Genomic DNA, 18,940 nt, shown 5'->3' with positions numbered 1-18,940 from the left:
CACGCCTTTAATTCCAGCACTTGGGAGGCAGAGGCAGGCGGATTGCTGTGAGTTTGAGGCTAGCCTGGTCTACAAAGTGAGTCCAGGATAGTCAAGGCTACACAGAGAAACCCTGTCTTGGGAAAGAAAACAAAAAACAAAAACAAAAACAAAAAAAAAAAAAGAAAAGAAAAGAAAAAGAAAACAAACAAAGACGTATCTGTGTAAGCTGGGAGCAGTGGTGCACGCCTGTAATCCCAGCACTGGAGGAGGCAGAGGCAGGTGATCTCTGTGAGTTCAATACCAACCTGGTCTACAGAGTGAGTCCAGGACAGCCAAGACTACACAGAGAAACCCTGTCTCAAAAAAACCATCAGGCTTGGCATCAAGCACCTTCACCTGCTGAGCCATCTCACTAACTCATCCATCTGTATCAACTAATGTGATGGAGACAATTCCCCTTAGGCAAGCTCTAAGGCCCAGACTCCCACCCAGATCAGTCTAGGTGCTGTCAAGTGGACAATTAACCCTAACCACCTGAGGGGGATTATTGAAAAGGGGGCATTTAAACAGCATTAAAGTCAGGGGATGTGAGTCATGTGGATGTGCATGTGGGGCTGGGGTGGGGGGGTACATCTGGCTATATAAAGGTCCTGAGGCAGGACAACTTGGTGTCTTCATGCATCAGCAGGAAGGACCATGTGGCTTGGAAGCAGGGGCATCCCTCCCCAGCCGCACTGGTAAGGGGTGCCTCTTAAACAACTGACACTCCCAGCCTCTACCTCACCTGGCCGCTCTCTGAGATTTTCAATCTCTTCCTCTCTCCCTTTCCACAGTGATGTGCCCAAGGGTGCCAAGACCTTTGGGGTGTCTGGGAGCTCTGAGGTGAAGATCTACATGGTATATGACCCCGTACGGGTGCCGGAGCCTGCAGGCCGGGCCCACTGGCCCCTGGATGCCAATGTGGATGTGGTGGCGGTGGCAGACACAGCCAGTAAGGACTTAAATGACATCAAGGTAAGTACCACTCAGTGTCTGCGCACGCCCTGTCGTCATCTCTCACATCTCCACAGAGACCCAGCCCCACAGCCCCACAGCCCACCTCACCCACCCCAACACCACCCAGCTCAAGGTACCAACCTGCTCACCCTTCAGATCCACACACTGTTATGTTGCTCCCTCCAGCTGCCTCCCCCCCCACCCCAAACCTCTGTGATCCCCAAGCAGGATTCCATGGCCACACTCAGATGTACTCGTGCAGGGCCCCAGCACACCCATGCAAGCCTCCACATCTAGCCAGCAAAGCCACCTCTGACTGACAGTTCCCAGCTGGACATTGACACCTCCCTGCTGGCCCTGGTGTCTTCCCCCATACTGTGTTCCCTCAACTGCTGGCCCAGTGCTTCCTCCGGGATGAGGCGAGCTAGGGTCTGTGTGCAGCTCTGCACGGGACTGGTGACAGGGCCAGTGACAACGTTCCCTGGGAGGAATCCTGTCAAGCGGGGCAAGTGGGGGTAGGGGTGGGAGTCTGGCCTTTGGCAAAAGTCCGGACACTCACTGTGACTCTGGGACCAGGGTGGTCATTCCTTCTGTATGAACGATTGAAAGGGAAAGTCAAAAGGAATGAGTGGTGCCAAGGAAGGTCAAGCTGCCTAGGCCAGTAGGGACAGTGGCCTCTCTCTCTCTCTGTCCCTCTCATATCCCAGAATTCCCTGGGGCCGCCATATCCCACTTTGTAGCCATCCTTTCTCCTCAAAGTTCTCAGGGCCTTGGAACAGTACCCCAGGTTGCAATTGCTAAAAAGCTTTGCCTCCACCCTGAGCCTGGAGCCTTTAGCCTCAAAAATAGAGCTGTAGGAGTGGCCTCTTTGTTCTCTGCCTTGCCTTCTCTTAGGGTTGACTTTCTATCCCAGGTGAAAGTGTCATATTTCGAATCACAAGAGGCTGGCGCCCTGGGCCACAGCGTGCTATTCCTCACTGCTGTTGGTGAGTCCTGCTTCTGCCCGGCTGTGGAAACAGCAGCTATTGGAGTGTGGTGAAGGTGACTGAAGGTTGTGGAGCCTTGGAGGGGAAGGCCTGAGCCAGCTGCCTCTCCCCTCTGCCTCCTGGGAACACCAAACTTCTCTGGGACCTAGGGATTGAGACTCAGCCATGCTTAGGACCACATCCACATTGGCATCCAGGGGCCACAATGGCTTCCTCATGGGAGTCCCACGTATCCCTGAAACTCAACCTAGAACCATAAAGACCCATGTGCCTCTTTCACCCCAGAGCCCATGGCAGCATCCTCTGAGGACCACAGATCCTGATCATAGGCCCCCAGTGGCTACAGTTAAGGGCTCCCTGCATTTGACATAGAAACCTAGGGTCACCAAGACAGTCACCCAATGCACATGGCCAAGCCAGTGACTTGTGTCCCTCCAACACCAGAACTACCAGTGTCACTCTAGCCAGAGCCCCAGGGCTGGTACATGGGCTCTTGAATGTCAAGTCTCTGGAGCTGAGCTTTTGGGGTCCTTATCAGCTGGGGTGGGAAACATGCTGGCTGGGCTACCATGACAGAGACAGGTGACCTGTCTTCCCTTTGCAGATGTGTCCCTTGACGTCGACACGGGCCGCACAGGCAAGGTGAAGAAAGGCTCGGGTGACAAGGTGAGACCCTGGATACCCCAAGAGTGTGACGCTGACAGGCAGAGACCTGGGTGATCTTGGCAGCAGACAGCCCTCCTTCTAGAAGAGCGGCCAATTCCAGGATCTGTTCTGTCCGTGGAAGGATGGCCAAACTGGCTCAAGTGAGCAGTGGCTTAGGCCATGTGACAGACATGCTGTGTGATTGTTGGGAGACACTCTTTCTGGTCTGTCTTATTCTGCTTGCTGCAGTTTCTGTTGCGGGGGAGGGGGGCTTGCATCTGGATCTCTGCGCATGGCCAGGTGTTTCATGGAAGGTTGTTGAACATCTGGTAGAGGGGGTATCAGCTACAACTAGGCCACAAAGAATGAAGAGTTCACACAGGGGCAGGAGGCACAGTTTATAGGGAAAGAGTCAGAGGCAGCCTGGATCTCAAGGCTTTGTAGACAGGGTGTGACAGGACACCTGAATGGTTGTCTGGGTTACTTGCTGCACAAAGGGTTTTTTTTTTAGGGTGTTGTAGCTTACGGCTACAGTGAAACCATGTCTTGGGCCCCAGCACAAGGTGGTGTCCAGTCAGAAGTGTGGGCAAGAATGTGCCCCATTGGGGGCTGGAGAGATGGCTCAGCGGTTAAGAGCACCGTCTGCTCTTCCAGAGGTCCTGAGTTCAATTCCCAGCAACCACATGGTGGCTCACAACCATCTATCATGAGATCTGGTGCCCTCTTCTGGTGTGCAGGCAGAACACTGTATATGTAATAAAGAAATAAATAAATCTTTAAAAAAAAAAAAAAAAAAGAATGTGCCCCACAGAGTGCCAAGGAAGCAAACCCGGGACCTGGGAAGTCGGTCCCAGAATGTTCTGGGTTTGGGCAGTAATTGTGCCGCCTAAGGGTTTCCTCCTGGAGTTTCTGTTTGCTTTCTTGCAAAATGGAAAAAAGGCATAGGGTATTGGGGACAGCAGTGACCCAGAGGCAGGCAGCTTGGTGCTCAGCCTGGAAGGACCTGCAGGACCCTCACGAATGTCAAGCCCAGGAGACTTCTGGGATGGGGGCGTCTTCTTCATGGAGATCAGAGTGGGTCTTGGGCACATGAATGGCTGTTACTGGGTCTGAGCCTTACTAAAAGTTCTGTTCCTCATGTCCGTGGTCCCTCTTGAAATCTTTAAGAGAAGCCAGAATCTAAAAGCTTCTTAAGCTAAACACAGAGCCAACCCAGGCCATGCCTAGTTCCCTTCCCAGAATCCCCAGGCTTGACTAACCCAAGCCTTCCCATGTATCACAGAAAACATGGCGCTGGGGCTCCGGGGGCTCCGGGGCCATATTGTTGGTAAACTGTGACAGAGACATCAACCATGGGTCCGGGGAGGACCTGCACGACAGCCATTTGAGGTCCCTGGAGGGTGAGTGATGGAAGCGTGGAAGAGGAGGAGGGAGGGAAAAAGGAAACCTCCTTGGTTGGGGGCGTTTGTCTCAGGAGCCACTCTCCCAGACCTGCAGGACATGTCCCCAATGGTGCTGAGCTGCGGTGGCCCCGATGCACTCTTTGAGAACCACAAGCTGGTCTTGAAGGTGTCTTTGCCTGATTCCAGAAGACTGAGGGTCTTCTGTGCCCGGGGTGAGTAGTGGGTGGCCTGTCACATCTGCCCTCCCTTCCACGGCTCTCTGTCTCTCTCACCTTTTGGAAACTCGTGGCTTGTATGGCTTCTCCCTTAGGGAACAGCATGAGAGCCAAGCCTGGGACCCGACTGCTGGCCCCATTGCACAGGGGGAGAAACTGAAGCTGAGACCCAGTCACTGTCACATAGCCACAAAGGGGTAGAGTGAGAGTTCCGAGCCAGGTTTCCCAAGGTCCCTCCCCGACCCCACATAACTTGTTAGCGCCTCAAGCCAGGCTGCCTGCCCTGAACTCTTGCTGTCTGAGTGGCTCCTCCCAAGCAGCCAGGGAGAGTCAGGGGCCCTCAGAGACTGGGGCCCAGGTCCTGGCTTCAAATCCGACTGAACTGGTAGAATTCATTAACCAGAAGCTGCAGTTTTAGGGGACCGGGGTGCAGCTCAGTGGTGGTATATCCAATCACCTGAAATAAAACCCAGCCCCACCCGAAGCCACTCCCATTGGCTGCCACCACAAATGAGATTCATCCGTTGTGTGGTACGGCACCGTCACTTCCTTGCTTCTTGTGGTGTGATCATTCATCTACGGATGTTCCTTACTTGGCATAACTTGTTTATAAGAGCCAAAATGGACAGACATTTGGATCATCATCACCTTTTGGGCCAGATGATTTTTTCCGTTCACCTTGACATACAGTTCACCTGAGGCTCAGAGAGGTTGAGGCGTTGAGCCAAGGTCACACAGCTTCCGTATCGTAGGGCTAAAACAGAACTCAAGCAGAGCTTCCCAGAGATGTTTCTGGCCGAGATCCCAGCCACAGGTTTTCTGTCTTTCTGTCCTGTCAGCCCTGACCCTGTCCCCACATCGGCCTGACCCTGTTCTCCTTAGGTGGGACCTCCGTCTCCAACTACAAACAGGTCCTAGGACCCCGTCATCAGTCCTATGAGGTGGAGCGGCATCCTGGCGAAAAGGACATCCGGTTTTACGTAGAGGGGCTTACTTTCCCTGACGCCAATTTCTCAGGGCTGGTCTCTCTCAGCATCAACCTGGTGGACACAGAGGTAGGTACAACTTGAGGGCTGTGTCAAGGGAGGGGTGTGGGGGACAGAGGGCAGCTGGGAACCCACAAAGCCACTGAGCACTCCTCTCCCCTAGCCCCTCTCCGAGGTGTCACTCTTCACAGACAGCGTGACCTTCCGTGTGGCCCCCTGGATCATGACCCCCAACACCCAGCCTCCTCTGGAGCTGTACGTGTGCAGGTGAGCCCCCCAGATCCTGCTTTGCCAAAACCAGAGGAGTCGGCAGGAATGCTGTGTGGCTGGCCAGCCCTTATTTAGGGAAGCTGTCACAAAGCCCTAAACTGCCACAGGACCACAGTCACCACTGCCACCAGCGCCAGCTCTAAGTCAGCTGGCTCCTTGCCTGCTACGGAGGCCCCAACACTTTAAATTCTGTCTGGGTAGAGTGAGGCCAGGGTGTGGTGATGCAGACCTGTCATGTCTCGTTTGGGAGGTACAAGGAGGAAGATGAGGAGTTCAAATCCAGCCTCTGCTACATGAGACCCTGTCTTAAAAAAACAAAACAAACAAAAAAAACTGGATGGCAGGGCTCAGCTCTGCATGTGTGCCTGGGACTGTAGGGACCTGGCCTCACCCTTCTGTGGTCACTTCTGCATCTTCTGAGGACCTAGGTAGGGACCCAGCCACAGAGTCTACTGTGAGCCTAGCCTTCTGGCTGTGCTGGTTCTCCTGCCATGGCCTGGGATTTGGTGACCTCTGCTGGCCAACCTTTGAGATTCCCACAAGTAAGAGTGGAAGAAGCTCCGAAGAGGTAGATGCAAACTCTTAGGAAGAGGATGTGACCAAGCAGGGTGATCTATCTGCCTGGAGCCAAGAGTGTCCCAGCCTCCTGTCTGCTCAGAATCCCCACCTTTTACCCTCTGCTCTGAGAAGACAAGGCTAGCCCACTTACTGACATTCCATCGGTGACATCAACCCCATGTCGACTCCATAGCCACCCTGGACCACCTGGGTTGGTTCAGATACCCTGACTTTGGGCTCCACAGCCTGGCTTTGCCCTCTGTTCATGCACCAGTCACTTTATGTGATCTAGGGCCCCTCCCCCTGCCCCTCCAGGGTAGGGATGGATCTGCAGCTCAGCATTCAGGGACACTGGGCCTGGCACAGCTGGATTCTGGTCCCAGTTGCCGTCACTGTCCTTGCAGCGTGACAGATGCTCATGGGCGCAATGACAAGTTCCTAGAGGACATGGCCCAGCTGGCTCTGAAGGCCAACTGCAAACTAGTGGTCTGTCCCCGGGCGGAGAATCGCAACGATCGCTGGATCCAGGTGGGTGCAAGGCTGACCCAGAGAAGAACTGTGTGAGTGGGTGGGGGGGGGGACTGGGGGTGCAAGTGCTAAGTCACATCTACCAGCCAAGCCTGGGGAATATGGGCCTGCCTGGCCCAAGCCAGAACAGCCTGGCACAAGACTAGGGTTCGTCCTCCAGATGCTCTGTCTCTGGGCTGGGTCTTCTAGATGGAGCCCTGGAGGCTTGCCTCATGTCCTCCCCAGGTCCCGGGTGGGATCATCATCTGGGTCCATAAAAGCCCACCCCCACCCCCGCCGCGGGAGGCCTGCTATAGACCTTTCTTCTTCACACAGGATGAGATGGAATTTGGCTACATTGATGCCCCTCATAAATCCTTCCCTGTGGTCTTTGACTCCCCCCGAAACAGAGGCCTAAGGGACTTCGCCCTTAAGAGGATCCTGGTGTGTGGCTAAGTACACGGGGGGGGGGGGGGGGTGTCAAGGGAGTAAGGGGGGAGGACTTTGGTGGCTCCTCTCCTGGGAGGCCTAGTGGAGCCTCATCTGGTCTTCCAGGGTCCACAGACCGGTGGGGGTGGTGACAGCAACCCGGGGAATGGGTGGAAGGGTCCAGCTGAAAATGCAAATGAAACGCAAATCACATGCAAATACACAGCCCTCTTATGACACCTTTCCATCCTGAGAGAGACAGAAACACTCTAGGTCAGGGGCTCATTCTCAGTGGGGAGTCATCAGACTTTGAGGAGCAATGTACCTAAAGTGAGCATGGCATGCCAGGGACTGCACTGTCCCCTATGCACGGCGATGGTGGCAGCTGCCAAGGAGACTGGGGCTCAGGCAGGTTAAGCAACTTGCCCAAGTCAGTGAGCCAACTGGGGCACCCATGCACAAATCCTAACTGGTGCCTGCCCAGCAGCCCCTGTACCTGAAAGTTGGCTGTACTTTCTCCCAAGGTGGCCCAGTTTCTGTGGGTTTGTGGGCCCCAAGTTGCTTCCTGCAGGGTAAGTGTGTGTGTGTGTGTGTGTGTGTGTGTGTGTGTGTGTGTGTGTCCTCCTGAGCCATCTTTTCACCCCCTTCTCACTTCCCTCACTTCCTATCCATGTCTGTCTGTCCACGAGAGCTTTAGACATACACTGCTTGATCAAGGGCCTGGTGACTCTGCTCACCTCCAGGCCAGAGTATAGAGAGCGCCTTGGTAGGTTTGGCTGGAAGCCGACTTTCAGAAGAGAGCCAAGGAGCAGGTTTCCCTGTCGTGGCTCCTTCCCACCTGACTGTCCCTCCTGCATGGGGGGACACTGATGGTGCCTCTTTAGGGTCCTGACTTCGGCTATGTGACCCGGGAGATCCAGTACGCAGGCGCCTCTGGCCTGGATTCCTTCGGCAACCTGGATGTGAGCCCGCCAGTGAGGGTGGGTAACAAAGAGTACCCCCTCGGCAGAATCCTCATCGGTGGCAGCTTCCCCAAGTGAGTGGCCTGGGAGGGTGGCAGGTGGAGGGGGGTGCCATAAGCTCACCCATGTGGCTCTACAGACTAGGAGGTGCTCTCCAGAGTCCACGGGATGGCTGTCACAGAGTCCAGACTGGGAGGTGTTCTCTAGCCCATGGGAATGACTGTCTCAAAGATTATAAGGTCTCAGGGTCAAATTAGTGGCCCAGAGTCTGATAAGGATAATAGCCACATTAAACCAGCATGTCAGAGGCTGGGGATGAGCTCTGTTGATAGGGCTCGCCTGACAGACATGCTACATGGAGAGTTCAAGGCCAGCCTGGGTTAATGAGAACCTGTCTGAAGTCAGCCAAGCTGAGAGGTGACATGTCCTCTGCCACGTAAGCAGGGACAGACATGGGGAAACCAAAGTCACTGCCACCTTGTCCTGGAAGGGCCCAGAGGCTACCCAGGGCAGAACAGGCAGCTGGAATTGAGCAAGTAGATGGCTGGGTACCCTCATGACAGAGCATCCCACTGTGACAGAGAACAAGGTGGCTAGGGCGCAGTTAATGCTTAGACAGATGCAGGTGTCCGTCCACTATGCTGAGTGGGTCCCTCTCTGCCTCAGGTAGCCCCAGGAGGGTGTGCTCCTGGAAATCCCACAAGAGCGTCATCCTACCACAAACCTTGGATAACCCCTTTCATTTGTGGAGGTTGGTGTGGAGCCTGGGGTGTACCCCAACTTGCCTTCTGAGCCCCATCTGGCCTCTGACAGTGGAAGGGCCACAAGGCCTCAGGTGGAGAGCCTGAGGCTTCTAAGCCAGACAAGGCAGGGTTTGCTGATACCAAGTGGGGCACAAAGTTAGGTGTCCAGACCCCGCTGCACTGAGCTGAGGGTGTCTGGAGATGCTGCTGCACATCCACCTCAGATAGTGCACCGGGGCTGGTCCTACCACAGCCTGGAGGTCCTCAGGGAGGGATCTGTGGTCTCCGAAGTCCGATGCCAGTGCTCCAATGCTCCAGCCAGTGCTCACCACAGTGTCTGGCAAATAGTCAGTGGCCAATCTGTTCATTCAGCTTAGGGTCACGTGACAGGCATGGGTGCAGAGCAGAGTGGTGCCACCGAATAACCCCAGGACTCAGGAGGCTGAAGCAGGAAGATCATGAGTTCAAGGCCAGCGTTGGCTGCAGAGTGAGGTTCTGTCTCCAAAACAAAACAAACGAAAACCCAAACAAATGAAACAAAACCTAAACAAAAATAACAAACTAATAGGAAAAAGAAACTAAGCAAAACAAACAAAAAAAATAGCATACAGAAAAGGAAGCTCTAAGAATGTGGGGTGAGCAATGCTTGTGCACTTTATCAGGTTTTTTCCCCCAAGACAGGATTTCTTTGGGTAGCCTGGGCTGTCCTGGACTCACTTTGTAGACCAGCCTGCCTCTGCCTACCAAGTGCTGGGATTAAAGGTGTGTGCCACTATGCCTGGTGCTGGTGCACTTTAAATAAATGATATATCTTACATTCTATGCCTCATTTTCTTCAGCTGTAAAGTGGGCCTAATAAAAGGCCCTCTTCCTTGAGACTGGCCAGATGGCTTAGTGGGTAAGGTGCCTGCTTCCCAAGCATGAGCTTGGACCCTCAGCACCCACATAACAAGCCAGCATTGCAACCCACATCTGTGATCCCAGAAATCTGAGGAGGAGCAGAGACAGGATCCCAGGGGCTCACTGAGCAGCCAACCTAGCTAAAACAGTAAGCCCCAAGTTCAGTGAGAGACCCTGTCCCTCAAAATAAGGTAGAGAGCCACAGAGGAAGGAAGACACACACACATACACACACACACACACACACACACACACAGAGAGAGAGAGAGGGGGGGGGAGCTCGGGTGGGGGGCAAAAGGGATACACCTGCTCCAATCCGGAGCTTTTCTCCCACTCAAGCTGCGGAGACTCTTTCTGGAGCCTCTAGGTTCACGTCAAGGACCCCCGCAAGGGAGGCAGGGGTCTCCAGGTGTCCGTTGGCTGTGGCCTACTGAGGAGCTGCACATCAGCCTAGGGATTGCTAAAACAAAACAGAATAGACTGGGCTTGGTGGCGCACACCTTTAATCCCAGCACTTGGGAGGCAGAGGCAGGTAGATCTCTGTGAGTTTGAGGCCAGCCTGGTCTACAAAGAGAACTCAGGATAGCCAAAGCTACACAGAGAAACCCTGTCTCAAAAAACCAAACCCAAACCCAAACCAGGAATAAGGCCCTTAATGGACAGACAGCAACCGTGCTAAAGCTACACAGGATTAGTGATGTGATCCAAATCCAGGAGTCCTCTGTAGGTCCCAATGTAGAATTTGTCAAGTTGGGCTGCAGGCCTCTGTCCTTCCTGGCTTCCATCCTTGTCAGTGACCAGAACGGGCCACTTTCAAGATCCCAGCAGGTGGCACACACCTTTAATCCCAGTACTCAGGAGGTGGCAGAGGCAGATAGAACTCCATGAATTCCAGGCCAGCCTGGTCTACATAGCCAGTTCCAGGCTAGCCAGGGCTACACAGGGAGACCCTGTCATGACAAACAAAATAAATCCCAGTCGCTCATATGAGCCACAGCATCCATGTCTGTAAAATGGGGACAGTGCCAGCCCCAGCCTCATGGGTCTGCTGTGTAGACACGGCCTGGGAAAGGACTCCATGGATGACACATAAGGGGTAGTCAGTACCTGTGTCCTCCGCCTTGGTAAGAATCCGACAATGAGATCAAGTCTTCAGGGAAGAGAGTTACAGGCCTGACCATTCAGAAGGAGACTGTCCCGGGGAAAGACAAGAGCTTTACAAAGGTCATGAGGCACAAGATGAGCAAGAGGGTAGGGTGACCCTCACACATGACATTGCTAATATGTGTGCATCTCAGGGTGATCGTGTTGGTTGTTTGGCTTCTCGAGACAGGCTTTCTCTGTGTAGCCCTATCTGTCCTGGAACTTATTCTGTAGACCCAGCTGGCCTCAAACTCAGAGATCTACCTGCCTCTGCCTCCTTGGTGCTAGGATTAAAGGTGTGCACCACCACTGGCCAGCTTCAAGATTGTTAAGTGTAGGAGTCTACGCGAAACTCACATTAGGTACTCAACAAACTACACCTTTTCTCTGCCTGGGGTTCTCCACTCATGAGCTCAGATCCTTGAACAATTCCGCCCCCTGGTGGTAGCTTTGCTGAAGCGACAGAGCCGAATCTGCCAAATCTGCCGAATCTGCTGTTTCCTGGGGCTGGGCCCATCTCCTCTTTGCCCCACCCTCCGGAAACAAAATGTACGCTGTGCTAACCGAGCTACCTCCGAAGCCTCTAGACCTGGGACTATTTGTCACGCAAGCTGCTCCAAAGCGTTTGCGTCATTCTCCAGAGTTTCTGAAACAGAGGTTATGTGAGAGGGGCTGGGGCCTCGGCAGGAGTGATTTCTACATTCTGGAATGAGTAAGAGTCAGCCGGTTCCTTAGCACACAGTCTTCAGACTCCAAGGATGATTGGCGGGGGCTCAAAAGGCCTCACTCAAACAAGCTCTGCCCCCCCCCCCCTGCCAAACCTGACCCCTGACCCTGGCCTGGCCTGCATCTGCCATGCCCCCCCCCCCCCGACCTACAGTGTTGCCCTCTCTCCTCCAGTGATGTCTTCCCACCCTTAACTCCCAGTGGCCTCAGTTTGGGCTTCAAATCTCTGGGACTGTAATTAGTGGAGTCTGGCCCTGGCCTTTCTCAGCAGTGTGACCAAGACTGTGTCACCTTTAGCTCTCTGGGCCTCAATTTCCCCTCTGATAAAGAGGAGCCACTCAGAAGGTTATGAGGGTGTAGGAGATGTGCAGACAGCCTAAGGAGACTGACCAAGCCTCTCTCCCTGCCAGGTCCAGCGGGCGGCGGATGGCCACGGTGGTGCGTGACTTCCTGCAGGCCCAGCGAGTGCAGGCTCCTGTGGAACTCTACTCCGACTGGCTTTCCGTGGGCCACGTGGATGAGTTTCTGAGCTTCGTGCCCACCTCTGACCAAAAGGTGTGTCCCCTCTGCCTCGCCAACCCACAGACTTCCAGTTGAGTCACCTCTGCCCCATCTGGGCCTGGTGAGGTGGCTCAGGGCAGCGGCACTGCTGCCAGCTCAGTCCTGTGGGCTCAGCATGCCCTGGGGCTTAGGCCTGGTTAATCAGGGAGTGCTTCCCGGAGGAGTAAAAGCCTCAGGCCAGGAGGATACTGCTGGTTGGTTCAGAACCAGACCACTCCAAAGAGCAAAGAACCACAATGGTAAGAGTTGGACAAATGGCCCGAGCACCTGCTGTACAGGCCAGACTCACACACACTTTCAGCCATGTAACTTTCCAATAAGCCCGTTACTGCCTCAATTATACGGGTAAGGAAACTGAGGCTTAGGAGGGCTCTGTACTCGCTCAGGTCCGTAAAAGCCATGGGCGGCTGGGGAGCGTTTTAAATCGGTGTGGGCCCTGGTCTCGACACTGACCACAGAGCTGCACTGCCTTGGAGAGAGGGCTGGGAAGAAAGTGGCCCTCAGACCTCATGGACAAAACTACCTGGGGTTGTGGGGTGAAGGAGGCAGTGGTTCTGGCCCAGGGTAGTGAGAGCGCTGGTGAGGGTAGAACCAGTGACCAGCTGAAGCAGGGACACCTGGATTAGGCAGAAGGCAGGAATCGAGTTCCCTGAGAGGCAAGGATTCCAGACCCGTGTGGAAACCGGCCTGTAAGTGGGAACACTTGGGTGGTGGGTGGGGTGGGCAGGCAGCAGGAGAATGGAGCCCAGGGCACCTCAGGCTCCTGAATTGTCCTTGGAGGTGTCTGGGATCGAGTGGAACCGTGCTTTGAGTTGTTTGTTCCCCTCTGTGGCAGGGCTTCCGGCTGCTCCTGGCTAGCCCCAATGCCTGCCTGCAGCTCTTCCGGGAGAAGAAGGACCAGGGCTATGGGGAGGCGCTGCAGTTTGACGGTGAGTGCCAGTGACCTGTGACCTCATGAGGCTTCTGCCCTTTCTCACCATCCCTGGCAGACGGAGGGCAATTAAGGAGCCAGAGAGTCGCCCCTGATCCTTTGACGGTAGTGTGGCTCCTAGGCTGCACCTCATAGCCTGGGCTCCACACCTGTACTCTTGCCTCTTGGAACCCCTTGTTCCTTCTCTTAGTTGAAAGTGAAAAATCACCCCTCCTAGCATGGTTTTAAAGACCAACAAGGAAGTAAGCTGGCCTCTCAGTGGGTGTGGGAGGTCGTTATTGGGGCCTGTGAGGAGCCCTGAGGCCTTTCCTTAGGATTCTTTCCCCTCTCCCAGCAAGCCCTCTCCCCCCACCCCCACCCCCACCAAGTCTTGGCTGCAGCTGGAAACCACCTCTCAATGTCTGGCCTTTCTCTTCCCCCTCCCCAATCTCCCCCCCACCCATCCTACTTCTGTCAGTGTTGCTGGCCTGCGCTGGGCTTCTTCAGGCCTTGGGGCTCCAGACAGTATCTCTAAACTCACACACACACACAGTCTGTCTGTGCCCTTGAAGCCCACACAGTCTGTCTGTGTCTCTGAACCCACGCCGTCTGTCCTTCCCAGGCCTCAAGCACAAGACAAAGAGAAGCATCAACGATATCTTAGCCGACAAGCACCTCAGGAGGGACAGCATGCATGTACAGGTGAGGGCAGGACAGTGGCTGGGCGGGTGGCAAGGTCCAGGGTATGGGGGAGAGGGCCCAGCCTCGGTTCGTCCTGCAGGTTTCTGAGAGTGTGGGGGTGAGCCTTATCCTCAGGGGCTGGCAGACTTGGGGACAGGCTGGCCACTCTCAGGCCACAGCAGTCACCTAGAGCTGCTTGGCTCTGGGGGGGGTGCAGTCCACTTCCACAGGAGTGAATCTAAGGCCTCACCCCAGAAGTGTAAATGTGAGTGGCAGAGGCATAGGGGGTCCCTGTGCAGAAAAGAGAGCAAATGGGACAAGTCTGGGAAAGGGTAGGGCTCGCTCACCAGACAGTGCCTGCCCCGTGTGTGTGATGCTCCGCGCAGTGACGGGAGGAGGTCCCTTGGTCCCTCTGAACCAAGCCATGGACTTTACCTAGATGGCTAGGGCAGGTCAGAAGTATTAGCCACATGGCGGTTGGGGCAGTATGCTAAAATGACCAGGTGTCATCAAAGTGACTCAGCAGGTCAAAGCTCCTGCCAAGCCTGATGAGCTGAGTTTGATCCCAGGAATCCATATAGTGGAAAGACTGACTGACCTTCACATTTGCCTATACATACACACACACAACAATTAAAATGTGTACCCAAGGGCTAAAGAGTGGAGCACTGACTGCTCCTCCAGAAGACCCAGGTTCAATTCCCAGCACCCACATGGCAGCTCACAACCATCTATAACGCCAGTTCCAGGGGATCGCCTGGCCCCATCTTCTGGCCTCCTCGACACGAGGCACACACATCATGCAACAGGCACACAATGCAGGCGAAACACCCATACACATAAAATAAAGATAATTTAAAAAAAAACTGTAATCAAGTGTGTCAGGGACATTTGGAACCAAACCTCAACTTTTCTAAGCTCTGTACCATGGGGCAAGCTGGCCTGAGCCTCAGTTTCCCCACTTTGGACAGCTGTGAATTCTTTTGCACAAAGCCATTGAGAGGCTGGGGGTGGGGGTGGGGGTGGGGGCAGGACACCCACAGATGCTCGGGGCTGCACGCAGACACGCGCACTTAGGCTCTTTTGTCCTGGGGCCCGGCTTCCCTCCTCCCCAGGAATGCATCGACTGGAACCGAGAGGTGCTCAAGCGGGAGCTGGGCCTCTCCGAGAGCGACATTGTGGACATCCCTCAGCTCTTCTTCCTGAAGGGAGCCTATGCTGAAGCCTTCTTCCCTGATATGGTGAGAGTCCCTGGTGGGTGCGAGGACAGGTGGACGCACAGCTCGCTTGCGCGGGACAGCTTGGCCAGAGGTTCCTACATGGTGCAGGGGCTTGTGCTTATGGCATCTAGTGGGCAGCAGCCAGGACGGCTGTTAGATATCCCATAGTGGAGAGGCCAGCCCCGCCCACCCCGAGGAGCTTTAATTTTCTGAATGGAAAGGCGGACACAGATGTTTCTGCCTGCTGTCTGAAGGCTCACTGGCTTGCTCAGTTCCCACACTAGAATTCATGTGAGGCTCCCCCCCACCCCCAGGGGCTACTGTGTAGGGGCCTCCTGGCCAGGCAGAACAAACAGTAGTCATCAGGTGGCTGACATGCAGATGAGGCCAAGAGCCTTCAGTTGGGAGAGGCCTGAGAGATGCTACCGGAAGTAGCTGGCCTACCAGCCCATTTCCTGTCAGGAAAGGCTATGGAGTGAGGTCCTCAAGAGGTGGGCTGTAGGGGCATCACAGGGTGTTTAACTGCATCTCTGGTCCCTGGAACAACTACCAGAGCCAGTGGGTAAAACTCTTCCTGGCTGAACAGCACTGCTTGAAACTGTGTCTTCTGCTATTGCTTGCCCCTGCTGGGGTGAGCACTCTGCAGTGTGCCCTGTAACACAGACAGCATCCTCTAAGCTGTTGGGATGACATGGCATGCCACATGTGGCCTGCGGATAACCAGGGACGGGAGATGGTTTTAACCTACACATCCACATGTGGCTAATAGCTGCTCGCATCTGGACACTGAGGGATGGACCACTACTAGGCTTTGGTTCCTGTCGCAGATGGGACGTGGCTGAGATTAAAGGCAGTGACCTTGGGCTGTGACTGTTGACTCCTAGAGCAGAGGCCTGGCCATGGCAATAAACATGGCTTTTTATTCCACTCCCTGCCCTTTGACACTCCCACCCCCCACCCCCCTGCCCTGCCAATCCCAGCATGCACATCCCGGCCCATCTAGTGGCAACCAGCCTTTCCGATCTGGCTAACATTATTTAACCTAACTGAACCACAACCTTGGGGGGTGGGGGGCTACGAGGTTTCGGAGCAGTGTATATGGCACACATAGAGACTGGCGGGACCACTGTGAACAGCGGAGAAAGCTTTGAGCCGCACATGCATTACCACAGTAGGGAGTGAATGAAAAAGAGAAAAAAAAATAAAATAAAGGGAAAGACATGCCTGCTTCTGCTCTGGTGGAGGAGAAAGTATATTATAGATGAAGGGGAGACATAGTCAGAGGCAGACACATCTGGGAGAGTCCAAAGTGAACATGACCCTGAGCTATGTGAGGGGCATGGGGAGAGGAGAGGGGAGAAACAAGACAGTTAAGGGTAGACAAAAAAACAAAACAAAACAACAACAACAAAAAACAACGGGGGGGGGCATGGTCTAGGTAAACAAAATGGCTGGATTATATAGGGAAGGGCAGCCTAGTCCCTGGGCTGGAGAGTTCAGGGTAGGGAGCGGGAGGACCAGTGTAGCAGGAGGTAAGGACCGGAGGATGCTGGGAGGCCCTGGTGGCCAGGTCCATTTTGATATGTTAAATAGGCACCTCAGGTAGCCATTTGTCCTGGGTTTGAGACCTAACTGTGAGGGCTTTCCGCTCTGCATGCTTAATCTCTGGATATAACAAACTTGTTACTACATGACAAGTGTCTGAGAGACGAGGAAGCCGGGCTGTGGTGGCTCAGGCTTTTAATCCCAGTGCTTGGGAGGTAGAGGCAGGTAATCGCTGTGAGTTCGAGGCCAGCCTGGTCGACAGAGTGAATTCCAGGACAGCCAAGGCCACACAGAGAAACCTTGTCTTGAAAAACCAGAGAGAGAGAGAGACAGAGAGAGAGAGAGGAAAGAGTGGAGGATGGTGGTGACTGTTATTGGTAGAATTCTCCAAGCATGGGTTATTAACCAAGGAACCACTCCACCACTGAGCTACAACACCAGCCCACCCTCTCTACCTTTAAAAAAAAAATTTTTTTTAAGGTATATTTTATTTATGCAGCCCAGGCTGACCTCAAAATCACCATCTTCCTGCTTACGACTCCCAAATTACAATGGGCATATGCCCCACCCCCATCTTAAACCTAGTTTCCTCAACAACCTGCCGGCTGAGCCGAAGTCCAGAAGGACGCCAGGGGTGCGTCATACTCTTGGCCAGTGGGGCTCCTCTTCCTCTCTCTCTCTCTTGCAGGTCAACATGGTGGTCCTAGGCAAACACCTGGGCATCCCCAAACCCTTCGGCCCCCTCATCAATGGCCGCTGCTGCCTGGAGGAGAAGGTGCGCTCTCTGCTGGAGCCTCTGGGCCTGCGCTGCATCTTTATCGATGACTTCCTGTTTTACCACCAGTTGCTGGGGGAAATTCACTGTGGCACCAACGTGCGAAGAAAACCTTTCACCTTTAGGTGGTGGAACTCGGTGCCCTGAGCCTGTCCGGCCACCGCCCTTGCTGCCCTGCTGATGGGAGTTCCAGGGCAAGGGACACAGACCAGCCTCCTGGGGCCCCTGAAAGCAGCGGGAGGACACCACACCTCTCTGTTTCTGGAGTGGCCTGCCCTGCTCAGGAGACTCTCATCACTTCTTCCTCTCTCTTCCCAGCCACAGCCCTCAGAGGGTCAAAGGTTGGTGGCTGAGCCTGTTCAAGGCATGGCCTCTGCAGGCACACCCCACTTTGAGTTGCCCCCCCCCCCTCTTTGGACACCTCTCTGGAGCCGGAGAAAAATGGCTTTGGGGCCTTTTCAGAAATGCCCACCATTTCTGTGCCTGGACCCTGGGATGAAAACACTGTGGTTCCATATGACTCCTGGATCGCATAAGATGAAAAGGAAGATTTGGATGTCCTTTTTCCTAAGGGACCTCAGGCCATGGCCCTGTGGCCCCTTCAGCTCTATGAAGGCAAGCCAGGACAGGAAAGCGCAGTCCTTGAAAACAAGCAGGCACGAAAGCCCCTCTAATGGCTGACTCCATCCGCGCGGTCCTCCACGGATGCGTGTTACTTGTCGGGGGTAGCCTTTAATTACGAGACCTGGTGCTTCCTGTTGGAAGACGCTAAAGGGCATTGGGAGGCCCTCGGAAGTCTGCAAGGGAGGGTGGGAATGGGGAGGGGTGGCCAGGAAGGCGAAGAGGTTGCCCACCTTGGGTGGGGAATCTGGAAGCCTGGGGCTCTTGGCTGGGCATTTGGGGCCCCTGAACCTGAAGGCTGCTGATCCAGATGTGAAGGGGGTGGGGCCCAAGATGTTAGGAGAGGGTGGGGGCAGGCCATTAAGTTACATCTGGAGGTGGGGCTTAATTTCCTCTAATAGTCTCTAATTACTCCCTAACCTGCTGCGGGCAGTGGGAGGGGAAGGCTCACACTCCCCCAGCAGCCTGGGACCCTACACAACACTTGCACTGCCCTAGTAAACCCCATGGCAGGCTGGTGTCCCCTGCCTCCCACGGTAGCACAGACAGCTGCCCTGAAGGCTAATAGGCAGTGGGTGAGGTCACAGAGGCGTGTGGAGGCAAGCAGGCAGGCAGACCGGGCTGCAGGGCATGGCTGGCAGTAGCTAAGCTGTCTTCCTCCTCTGGTCAAGGAGCCACAACAGGCCACTGGATTCTGCCTTTGGTTTTTGTTGTTGTTGATGTTGTTTTTGTTTTTGTTTGTTTTTTATTTTTTTTAAAGTAGCTTCTGCTGTGATCCCAGACCTGAGACACTTATTGTCTCTCTGTAGCCATTGGACACTCAGTTAGCAAAGGCTTCCGTGGAACTGTTAGGATGGACATGGCCAGGTGGGAATTGGCGCTTGTCCCTTCAGAAGGTTCCATGCGACCGGAACCCCATCTGTAGGCTCCCTACGGCGACACCCTCTTCTATGATCATGACCGAGCTGAGGCCAAGCCATGGAGACGGAGAGGAGGAAAAGGAAGACGAGGAAGAGAAGGGCCAGGCCTGGTCCCTGATGAGGAGAGGAGACCACAGACTTCCGGCGAGCATGCTTCGCAGCCACATGAGGGCCACTCTGGAGCTGCTGCCCAGGCTGTTTGGGGTCCTGGGTGACTGGCCACCCTCTTTCTGGTCAATAAAAAGAAAAAAAAAAA

The 18,940-nt window shown here is 54.5% G+C and overlaps 1 protein-coding gene across 1 annotated transcript in view; it reads left to right on the top strand.

Annotated features, from left to right (window-relative positions):
• Positions 1–18,940, top strand: part of PADI1 (peptidyl arginine deiminase 1) — a 31,383-nt gene extending 12,443 nt beyond the window's left edge. The window contains exons 2-16 of the mRNA XM_084787957.1: positions 816–996; positions 1,892–1,964; positions 2,569–2,630; positions 3,892–4,009; positions 4,099–4,224; positions 5,110–5,282; positions 5,377–5,480; positions 6,446–6,569; positions 6,885–6,992; positions 7,862–8,013; positions 11,862–12,006; positions 12,848–12,941; positions 13,545–13,624; positions 14,719–14,844; positions 17,057–18,940. Coding sequence (XP_084644083.1) covers positions 816–996; positions 1,892–1,964; positions 2,569–2,630; positions 3,892–4,009; positions 4,099–4,224; positions 5,110–5,282; positions 5,377–5,480; positions 6,446–6,569; positions 6,885–6,992; positions 7,862–8,013; positions 11,862–12,006; positions 12,848–12,941; positions 13,545–13,624; positions 14,719–14,844; positions 17,057–17,290 — 1,900 coding nt within the window. The 3' untranslated portion in view covers positions 17,291–18,940. The remainder of the gene's footprint in view (positions 1–815; positions 997–1,891; positions 1,965–2,568; positions 2,631–3,891; positions 4,010–4,098; positions 4,225–5,109; positions 5,283–5,376; positions 5,481–6,445; positions 6,570–6,884; positions 6,993–7,861; positions 8,014–11,861; positions 12,007–12,847; positions 12,942–13,544; positions 13,625–14,718; positions 14,845–17,056) is intronic.

Source organism: Acomys minous (genome assembly GCF_964271855.1).
Source record: "Acomys minous genome assembly, chromosome: 6".
Taxonomy (NCBI): Eukaryota; Metazoa; Chordata; class Mammalia; order Rodentia; family Muridae; genus Acomys; species Acomys minous.
This window is presented reverse-complemented; position numbering and strand designations above follow the sequence as displayed.